At 33.4% G+C, this 10285-nt stretch overlaps 1 protein-coding gene across 1 annotated transcript; it reads right to left on the reverse strand.

Moving 5' to 3' along the window:
• Positions 1–1129: 1129 nt before the first annotated feature.
• LOC108481448 (lysine-specific demethylase JMJ21-like) lies at positions 1130–9183 on the reverse strand. Its single transcript, XM_053029346.1, has 16 exons — positions 8632–9183; positions 8408–8518; positions 8231–8286; positions 7967–8109; positions 7536–7733; positions 7184–7383; positions 6781–6880; positions 6110–6685; positions 5646–5768; positions 4157–4237; positions 3752–4083; positions 3373–3639; positions 2706–2790; positions 2417–2627; positions 1744–1912; positions 1130–1647 (listed from the first exon to the last, which is right to left on the reverse strand). Exons 1-16 carry the CDS (start codon positions 8781–8783, stop codon positions 1482–1484), a joined length of 2970 nt encoding a protein of 989 aa, XP_052885306.1. The 5' UTR covers positions 8784–9183; the 3' UTR covers positions 1130–1481.
• Positions 9184–10285: the final 1102 nt, after the last annotated feature.

Raw genomic sequence — 10285 nt, forward strand, 5'->3', positions numbered from 1 at the left:
CTCTAGTGGCATGTATTAGGGAGTCAGGGTCTTTTTGTATGTAAGTTAGTTTCATTGCTACTTGCAAGTCTTGTATTGAAGTGTAATTATTTTGGCATGGTCCCTTGAGCATGTGGTGTTGGCCATAAGGTTTAATTAGTGGCCTTATCTTGAATAAGTTTACCTATTTTTGTTTCATGTTTTTATCTTGTAATGTGATTTGCTATAATCATATGCTAGTATATTTTAGATGATGACGTGTGAGGATGAGTCATGATTTTTAAGTGATTTCTTAAGTAGAATACTTTATTAGGAGGTGTTTTGGTGTAATTTTGATGAACGTTTTCGGTCCCCCTAAAGAAAGGTTTTGAAATCGTGCTTACCAAATTAAATAGAAAAAAAAAAACAGGTTAATTATTCTTTTTTTTAAAAGTTTGAGGTTAAATTTATATCTTCTAAATGAATACTCTTTTTTCTCTCTTTTTTACAAAAGTCCGTATTATTCTAAATAAAATGTCACTCATGTTGTGGGTGAATATAGAAAATAAATATCAATACCTATAATCAAATTCGCATTCAAAATATCTCTCTCAACTATTTATCCATTTTGAGCTTGATTTCATAATTTTTTAATTTTATCTGCTAAATTTAAAAATTATAAAAATATTGAAAAACATAAATATCCTTGCAATAAAATTTGTTACTTTTAAAATAAAATACTTTTTAAATCTAACTCATTTAATCTCCAGTTAACTCCCCAACTCAATTAGAGTAAAATATATTATAGATGAAAAATACACAAATTACCTAAATTATTAATTCGCAGCTGGTGATTGTGGGAAGTACTGATTGCTCGAACTTTCATATCCTTGTATTTTGCGTTTGTTTAAAACTACCAGCACAACAAAAACTTAACTTGAGGATGTATCAGTTAACGGTACAAAAATAAGAGTTTAGATACAAGGAACTCAACAATAAGCAAACTTTCTCAATCTGGCTATAAGTAATGTCACAAGAAAAAAGGTTAACATACATGTGTATATATATGTATGAAGATCAGCTTTTAAGGAAAACCAAAGATCATCAAAATAATTGGAATACAAGAAGTCAGAATGTATTTTCACTCTCTACTTAAAAATAGACAAATTAATTATTATACATTAGATCAAAATTAATCTTTTTATTAAAAGTTTTATCAATATATACTACTACAAACTGATATAACTAATGACATATGATATGCTACATGTACTGCTTGCTAGTGTGCATAAATCAGTTTCTAACAATAAAATAAATAAAATTTTTAACAAAATGATCAATTCTCCTAAATCTAACGTACAAAAATTAAATTGCTTATTTTTTTAATAGAGAAAAAAAACACAATCTGATTCCTAAATCTGATTCCTATTATATTTTTACTGATCATTGGTTTATATGCACATCATGTCCATCAAATCTATGTATCGATGTTAAATGTCAAACACAAGTATGTGCATGATCCGTTATAAATTTGGAGTGGGAGTAACATGACAGGCAACGCCTTGATAGTTATTTAATTCTCCCCAAACCATTTGCTCAACTTCTTCCCATGTTTCTGCTGTTTGAAGTTCAGTCCATAGACTAAATATAGCACCCAAGACATTCTCATTATGCAAAATACAGTAGCACCTGCAAATACAAATAACCAGATGAATTTTTGCCACTGGAAACTGACAAGCATGGCAAAATTAACATCTAGGAAAGAAACTACTCGTTACTACTTACATAGCTTGGTATGAAAGTCGTCCGAACTTGTCATTAGCAGTGATTGATCTGTTCTCTGGTGTTTTTTGCATCAAAGGAAGTTTATAGCTTTGTAGAAACTTCTTAAGGAGAGAAGAATTGCCTCTAAAAACATCTAAATGTATTGGTATCACGTCATATAGGGGATCGCCTGAAAAATGAAATTGAATTCAAGGTGGTGGATGTTGAATTGCTCTACTTACAAGTAAAAACTATTTATGCTAGATACAAGCATACGTCCGACACAAGTATGTTCAAACTTTTTAAAGTATTCCACATATTTAGAAGTTCTTTAGATGGTCATTATCCCCATAGCCATGTCAAGATATGAGTCGGATGAGAATGTTGGACATAGGCTCTTCGAGAAAAATAGAGTCAAAGTAACATATTTACTCATTGTTTCACTACTCCAATTGTTTACTCCTTTTAACATGAGAAATTTCAAAGTAAACCACGAAAAACATGTCTTCTAGAAAAAGATGAACTTCAGTTTGTTCTAAAATACAGGAAAGTTGCTTAGGTTAAATAGATATAAGCAAGATCATATGGTTTTGAAGATTTCATAAGCAATATCATATGGCTTGGAGATGAATGATTTATAAACCAAAACAGCGTTATTTATAGCAACACGGAATGAGAAAGAAAATGCACTGACCTATAGAAAGATCGCTGAAATCAATGATGTAATTAGGGCGCCAAGATTTCACTTCTCCACCATTATTATGCCCATTCACTGAACCGTTATCCGTCAAGGCGGCAATTTCATTTGAGCCAAATGTACAGCATGGTTCCATGTAAACATTATCATCCATAATATCCGAGTGTATCCATGACAAAGGCTTTAGAGCTCTTTTCATGCCATTTTGCTATTAATAATGAATAGCGTCAGGTACAGCTGATAGGGAAAAGAGAAAAAAGACAAAGATAGTAGAACTATGAAACACCTCAGATATAAAAAGCAGCTTCAGAAAATCATCAGGGAGGTATCCATCAATTTTCTCCATCAGCTTTTCAGGAACTGGCACCCCCCTACAATTCGGACAGTAGAATTTCAGAGGCAACTAATAATTGAATGCTATGAGAAAGTAAATAAACAAAGAAGCTTAAAAAAAGGGAAAGAAAAAAAAAAAAAAAAGAAGAAATCTTTATCTGAGAAAGTGTTATGCCCATCGCATACTATGGGAACGCTATCATGGAATGATGACATGGCAGAACAGAATACCAAACTTGAAGTTTTAAGATAACTGATCTTGAAATATTCCAAAATAAAATGGCAACAAAAAAAACTCCCATTATATACAAGAGGCGGCAATGAGTTCCATAGAAACCGAAGATTAACCACGGTAAAAAGAAGCTTTTAACTGAATAGCAGTATAAAATGATGGGTCAAGGTCAGCACAGTTGGTATCACTCTGAAGAACACTGAAACATGTAATGTTTTCAAATGAGAACAGATACAGGGTACGGACACAATGAAATAAACATGAGATCATTGATGGCAACTAGGAGAAAAGAAATAGAAGGAAAATCTCTTTCAAACATATTTTCAATAGAATCACTAAAGGGGTCAAAATTGATCAACAAACTTCATTCCCTAATTAGATAGTATACCATTTATTCAAGCGGCTGGAAACATCCTTCTTCTTCTGGCTTAGAGTTCTCACGAAGATTTCCCATTCAGCTGGAATATGAATATCTAACTCGTTGCAGGCAACGTCGATGTCCGTGCCATTGGCAAAAGAAAACTCTTTTTTCTGTTCAACAACTGAAAGAGATGAATTTCCCAAGGAAGGATAGGGTAAACTATGGAGGTTTTGCAGTTGCTCTCCTAAAAAGGAAGCTAAGTTAAGCACATCTTCCCATGATAGTTCATCTCTTCTGCAATAGGAAATAAATAGAAGATTAATAATTACACCAATTCTACTTTTGCCACCTCTTGTTCTAGAAGTTAAAATCCAAAGTAAGACATTGTAAAATTAAGAATACTTACAACTGAGCATAAATCTTTCCTTTGCAACGCCTTGTTATAAGATAAGGCCAGATACTATTTGATCCAGCTGAACTGTCTGGTCCAGATTCTGGTAATTCAGCTTTTCTATATTCGAACAGTTTCTTGCTCCGTATACCAAAGGGGAAAACGTCACCTTTTCCCGTTTCTGGAATCAAATTGCACTTTGCAAGCACATCAGGAACCTTTTTACCATCCCAAGAATCAATTTCGAAAGATCTATTTTCCAAGTGCAGAATCCCATTAGCCAATACAGTAGGAATGTACTTTTTCAGAGGGGAATCAACTTCACAAAGAGTGTTGTAGAATTCAAGCTTCACAGAAAGAAACAAAAAGTTAACAGTATTTAAAAGATTCCATGGAGTATAAATTAGCATATACACCTACCTCAGTGCCTAAACCAAGTATTGAAGCTTCCAGTCCTCCTTCAACAAAGATTTTAACCACATATTCATCCATGACATAAACCTGTTGCATAAGAATTAGAACAATCAATCAGAACTACAAAGAAATCTGTGGTAATAAAATGATTGATTTATAAAATCTGTTAGTCATAAACAATTGACATAGAGATCGGATCCTTTAACATCAAAGTTCATATCAGCAAGCACTCAGATCAAACATGGAAATCATTTGTCATTCTTTAGGACTCCTTATCAAGTACTGAGAAGTTATGTCAAAGTAAATGTGTCCAATGGAAATGAGTATTATGACCGGTGGTGGATCTTGGCATTGAGTTTAGAGGGGGCTGACCATAAGACTAAATTTATAAATTGTTTATATAATATAATTAATTAGGACATCTTATCATGTTTTACCAATATAAGAAAATATACACAAGTACTATACTAATAAAACAAAGAACATATAAAACTATAACTTTTATTGATTCATAAATAAATGTATAAAAAACGCTTAGAAATCTTTCTTTTGATGTTAACAACCATATTATTTGCAAGAAACTCAAATCTTTAGATCTTGTTGCATATTTTTTTAACAATAATTTAGCAAATACCCATTTCATGAAAAGAACAAAAGCACCTCATCATAGAGTAACATAAGCAATAAAAGGAGTATAAAAGAGGGGGAAATTTATCTAGAACTTATTAAACATGTTTAGAGAAAAGAAACCATAATAATAGAAGTAAAATGAATTATCAACCAATAACAACCACCAACAAATCCACAGTCTTTTTCTTCTTGACAGCTTACGAATCAATCAACACAAACTTTTACATTGATTCTAAAACTTTCAACGAAAGTTGTGGATTTGGAAATGAAAATAAAAGACAAGTACAAGAGAGCAAAGCTAGGAAAATATTTTTTGACATTTCAACACTATTGGTTTAAGTCTAGTAGAAAAACTAATATTTAGAGAAATTAAAGTTTAGATGATCATGACTTGACATTTATGATATTAGATGATGATTGTGATTTGAAATTTATGATAAAACAATTATTTTGAAGAGTTTGTGATTAATGATTGGAGATAAAATGGAAAGATAAATAACAATGTATGTTTAATTTCTTTTAGTATAATGCATAAATTTAACTTATATACATAATAAAGAGTTTAGATGATGGTGCCAATTTCATTTTATTTAGTATATAAATATACATGTATCAAGGGATATTAAAAAAATTTTGGGGGGCCATCGAGGGAAATGCTCTGTTTTTTTTTTTTTTTTTCTTGTGTGTAGGTTCCACCATTGATTATGACATAAGCGGAAATCATGCCTATCCCACAAGGTAATGATGACAAGTTCTGTAGTAACCTTGAAATGATTTCTCACAATCAGTTCCGTTAAACTCCAAATATTTAAAAGAAAACAGCAGTTAAGTGAGGAACGAAAAATGACAAAAAAAAAGAACTCACAGGATTGCTGCCTGTTCCCACAGGAAGCTTCTCATCATCATTGGGAAAAGGCAAATTGTGAAATGAGCAGATTTTCCCCAAGCACTCCAACCATTTGTCTGCGTTTATTGCAAGACATGCTCCCTAAGGCAATTAGAGAAGAAATTAAATAATAATAATAGAAGAAGCACTTACCAGAGAGAAGAAGCCATCGAGCCATGATAATTCAAATATGTAGGGAAAGAAGCTCACGATCATGCAAATCTTCTAAACAACCTGTATGATCTGCTATTTCTCTTTTTCAACTATTTGAAATTTGTTTCTGAGAAAAGCCTTTTCGGAATATGCCTAGTTTATCTCTCTTAAAACATATGGGGACCTATTATAATTTTCTTAGGCAACTCATGCATAGGAAGAGAAATTGAAGTAAAAGAAATAGATTGGATTGGTGGGATGAAGACACTTTTGTTAAAAATGTAAAATACCTTCCAAATCAGCTCTCTCATTCCCGGTTTTCCAACCCAAAGCTTGGAAAGCCATTCCCTCATTTCTCGCGGCCCTATGCAATTGCCCGAGCTCCATGGAGAAGTATAGTGGTCCTTTTCTCTATCCAAAAACATGGTCAAGTAATTTATATCATAAGAAAAACCATGTTTCCATAAATTATATCTTCTAGAAGCAGCATTAGCTGTTTCTTCATGATTTTCACTCTCTTGGGATCTTAGAATTTTGACCCGCTTCTCTTTCCTAGTCAGGTCTGAATTATTAAAATTGTCTTTGTCACAGGACGTGTTTTTCTCCATGTTCACTAAACAGCCTCCATCAACAGCAAGTAATCCAACACGACAAACTCCTTTATGTTGGAATCCTGGAGCCATATCTAGACATACAAATTCGAAGTTCCTTGGATTTACAAAATTTTGTGTCACTGCAACAGTTGTTTCCAAATTCAGGACACAGTGCCACCATCCGCTTGGAACAAATATTGTCTCCCCAGGTAGCTGAGTACACTCAATTGGCTTGTCTTCATCAGCAAGAAGTGGATAATAATCTAGCCACCACTGTACACAAAAAGAAAAAAAAGATTCAACAAAAGTAATCCGAAGAAATGTGACAAGAACTAGGAGATCAAGCAAAGGACCATAGTTTAGATTACCTGTAATGATGATGGAGTATCAATGTTGACATCACCATCTTCATCATTTACATGCACTGTAACGCCCAAAGGAACTCTTCCAGGAGGATACAACGCCCACCTGCCCAAAAAATTGACAAATGACATCCTGGATATCAGCTTTTCAGCCATAGTGAAGAAACAAAAAAGACAACCTTATGCAGCCAAATTCAGTTATCAGGCACTTTATGGACTAATAACCAGAGCACTAGTATAAGGTCAAATGAAATCAATAAAAGATAAAATTTAATGAAGTTGTTGGATATTCCTAAATGAGCTCCACAAACAGACTTCCACTGTTATTAAGCAGGAGGCACAAAATGTGAAATCCAAAATCACCACATGGAAGCATTTTATAAATACAGAGGTAACATCTCAAAAATACCTTTTACGACCACATAGAAGGGTATTCCAGGCGCTGGTAAGTGCTGGATCAACATGCCAAGAGGCACCAGACCTCTCTGGCCCAATGATAAGCCATCTGAATGGTGGTCGACTATCTCTATCTAGAACATCAAAGAAGTCTTCTTGAAATATTTGGGCCACATTGTAATCTTCCAATAACCCAGGTGCAGATTCTCCAAACTACATGACAAACAATCATAATACTTTGAGGTTTTTCTAAAGAGGCCGCTATTCCATCACGCTCCCCAAGGAGAGGGAAAAAAAAGCCAAGCACATACTTGCACATAAATAGGCATACAAATGTATGAATGTTATGACTACCCTAAGCTCACCTTGTGATCAAAAATATAAAGAGGATCCTCATCATGCTGTTCGTTCATGTATGATACATAATCCTTGAATTTCATTGAAATTTTTCCAGCAGTTCTTTGAGAGATCTTAAATGCTGTATCTCCATATTTGAGCGGTAGTTTGTCAATTGTCCAATTAGTCCTTGCGGGCCAATACTCGGCCAATCCAGTGAGCAAAACCTGGAATGTAATTAGCAAGAACCCCATCCAAAAAGCAGAAATTGTTATCCAGCTGCTTAACTCATAAAATCTGGCATTAAGGAAGAGTGCAACATTTACAGATATAATGCAACAGATTTCTTTTAAATACTCAACAAAGGACAAATATGTAGGGGATACCATAGCAATCATTGACAGAAGCAGTGAGTTCAACACAATTTACTGAAAACAAACATAAAATATATGTAGCATACCGGTTTTTTCCCATCATATTCGCGATCAAACTGTTCCTTTGATAAATCGTTTTGTCTTTCAACATTTCCATCATCGAAAGAAAATCCGTCTAATGTAGTATGGCACCTATATAATCTTTTGTATAAGAAGAAAGAGTGAAATCCTGCAGCCCCCCAAAAAAAAAAAATATAATATATATATGTTAACAATTACTCAAATCAATGCCATCATTTAAATAAAGAAAGGATTTATTTTCATAAAAACAAAAACGTGAGGCTATTTACCATCAAACTGCAATGGTTTTCGGCAATAGTCTATATATTTATTCGGCAAATTCTCTCTGCATTAAAATTATTATAAATAAATAAAAAGCCAGCGATATTAGATACTAAAATACAAAATTGAAGCAAAAAGAAAATAGGAAATTTAAGTTTCAGTTTCAGCTGCAAAGATGAAAATACAAATGCAACGTCGTCTTTTTCCAGGAGCCTTTGTATGGAAGTGGACCGTTGACTTTCTTGAGGCAAAGGCTCATCCAAAGCGGCTCTTCATTGCAGAATATATACATAACACTAAAAATGCAAACTCAAAATAAGAAAATATATTAGACAGAAGAAGATTAAAAAGCGAGAATATGGGAATTGGAAAAATTAAGAATAAAAAGAGAGCAAAGAAAAACAAAAACCTGCTGACACAAGCGAGACGAGCTATTTCAAGAGGAGTGAGATAATCTAAGATGGCACAAATGAGTTCGTCGGGGAGGAGGTTGAAATTGCCCAGGGCATCCACGCGGCGGTCTTTGAGATGCAAACTCTGGGATTCATGAGAATTTTCCATTGATGAGTTCAGGTATTTTTTATTTTGGGGGTCAGAGGAATATGGGGATCGATCGAAGCAAACAGATTAAAGGTAATATAGATTTGTTTCGTCGTCTTTTAAACAACTTTGCTTGGAAATAACGCAGAGCGCGTTGCCACGTGTCTACTAAGACTTTCAATGCTATATATTAATTAAAATTTATAACTTCCATTGGAAGAAAAGTCACAAGCAGAGAAAGATGTCTCGCACAAGATAAATAATATGGGTAGTACAACAGAGAGTGCAAGAGGTCGAAAAACCCTAAGATACAAACTAAGGAAATAGGAACAATCTTAAGTTGAATCAGGTTTCCACCATCGAAAATAAAAAAAGAAGGGGAGACTCAAGCAAATAACATTAGCAGACAATCAGCAGGGCAAATCAATCGGCCAGACGAGATGTATCTAACGAGATGTATCTAAGTTACAACCATATCCTCTATATGGGCTTAACTCCGAAACATCATTGTATAAAAGTCCAACTTTTAGACACTATCTCATCCATATGTTTAAACTAATGGACCATTCGCATCACATAGGATATGGGCTCAATCAATTAAATTAATACATATTATCATTTTTTTTTATGTCATTGTTACATATAAATTTTTTTCAAGTCAATTACAAACATTTAACTCCATCTCTCCCCTAATCTTCCAATTTCGCTCCATTATCTCTGCAACTGAAACTTCTCGAAGCTCTAAATAATTTCATTTCTCTAATATCAGCTTTAATTTAAACAAAATGTTCTCCAAACAAAGACTGACGATTTCGTTATTCATATATAAAAAATAAACTTGTTTCAACAAGCATGTTTTTAAAATGTAAAATCATTTATATAATATCACTCGCAAAATTTATCTGTAAAATAAAATTTTCACTGTTTTTCTTAAACCAAAACAGTCCAAATGATGAAAATAGAGAAAATGTTATTATTTTTGAATTTAGAGTTTAATTGAATTCAACAAAACTATCAAACTTAATTTTTTTTTTTTTGATAAGTGAAGAATTCATTACCAAAAAGAAAAAAAAAACCTGCTACATGAACAACATCACTCAACAAGAAACTATACAACAAAACTATACATTCATGTAATAGATAAGCCCCAATTCAAGCAAAGGTGTTTGTTAATGGTGTACATCTTATTAATCTGTTTACCATTCAGCCGAACTCTCAGCACTTCTTGAATTCTTGCAAGCAAGACCTCCACCAGATTAGAAGGTTTGCCAAAGAGTCTGCCATTCCGCTCACACCAAATGATATGTATAAATGCAGTCCATGCAAGTTTGAGAATGCAAACTATGAGAGACTTACCTTTCAATTAAGTCATAGCCCAATTCAACTCTTGAATCCAAGTCCCAATAGATCTTGTAATACCGTAGAGAACCAAAATCAATCCCCAAAGCCCTCGGGCGAACTCACGTTCAAAAAAGATGCAGTCTCTTGTTTCAGTAGCAGAGGAACATTAAAGGCAACTGCTA

The sequence above is a fragment of the Gossypium arboreum genome, chromosome 1 (assembly GCF_025698485.1).
Source record: "Gossypium arboreum isolate Shixiya-1 chromosome 1, ASM2569848v2, whole genome shotgun sequence".
In the NCBI taxonomy this organism is placed as follows: Eukaryota; Viridiplantae; Streptophyta; class Magnoliopsida; order Malvales; family Malvaceae; genus Gossypium; species Gossypium arboreum.

What these genes read in the sequence shown, in the direction of transcription:
- LOC108481448 (XM_053029346.1), bottom strand. Translation starts at nt 8,783, where the DNA reads ATGGAAAATTCTCATGAATCCCAGAGTTTGCATCTCAAAGACCGCCGC. An exon ending in AAAAAGACGACGTTGCATTT is followed by an intron (nt 8,287 to 8,407) that starts GTATTTTCATCT and finishes ATTTTAATGCAG; the next exon opens with AGAGAATTTGCCGAATAAAT. An exon ending in TTTCAGCGATCTTTCTATAG is followed by an intron (nt 1,913 to 2,416) that starts GTCAGTGCATTT and finishes TTCATTTTTCAG; the next exon opens with GCGATCCCCTATATGACGTG.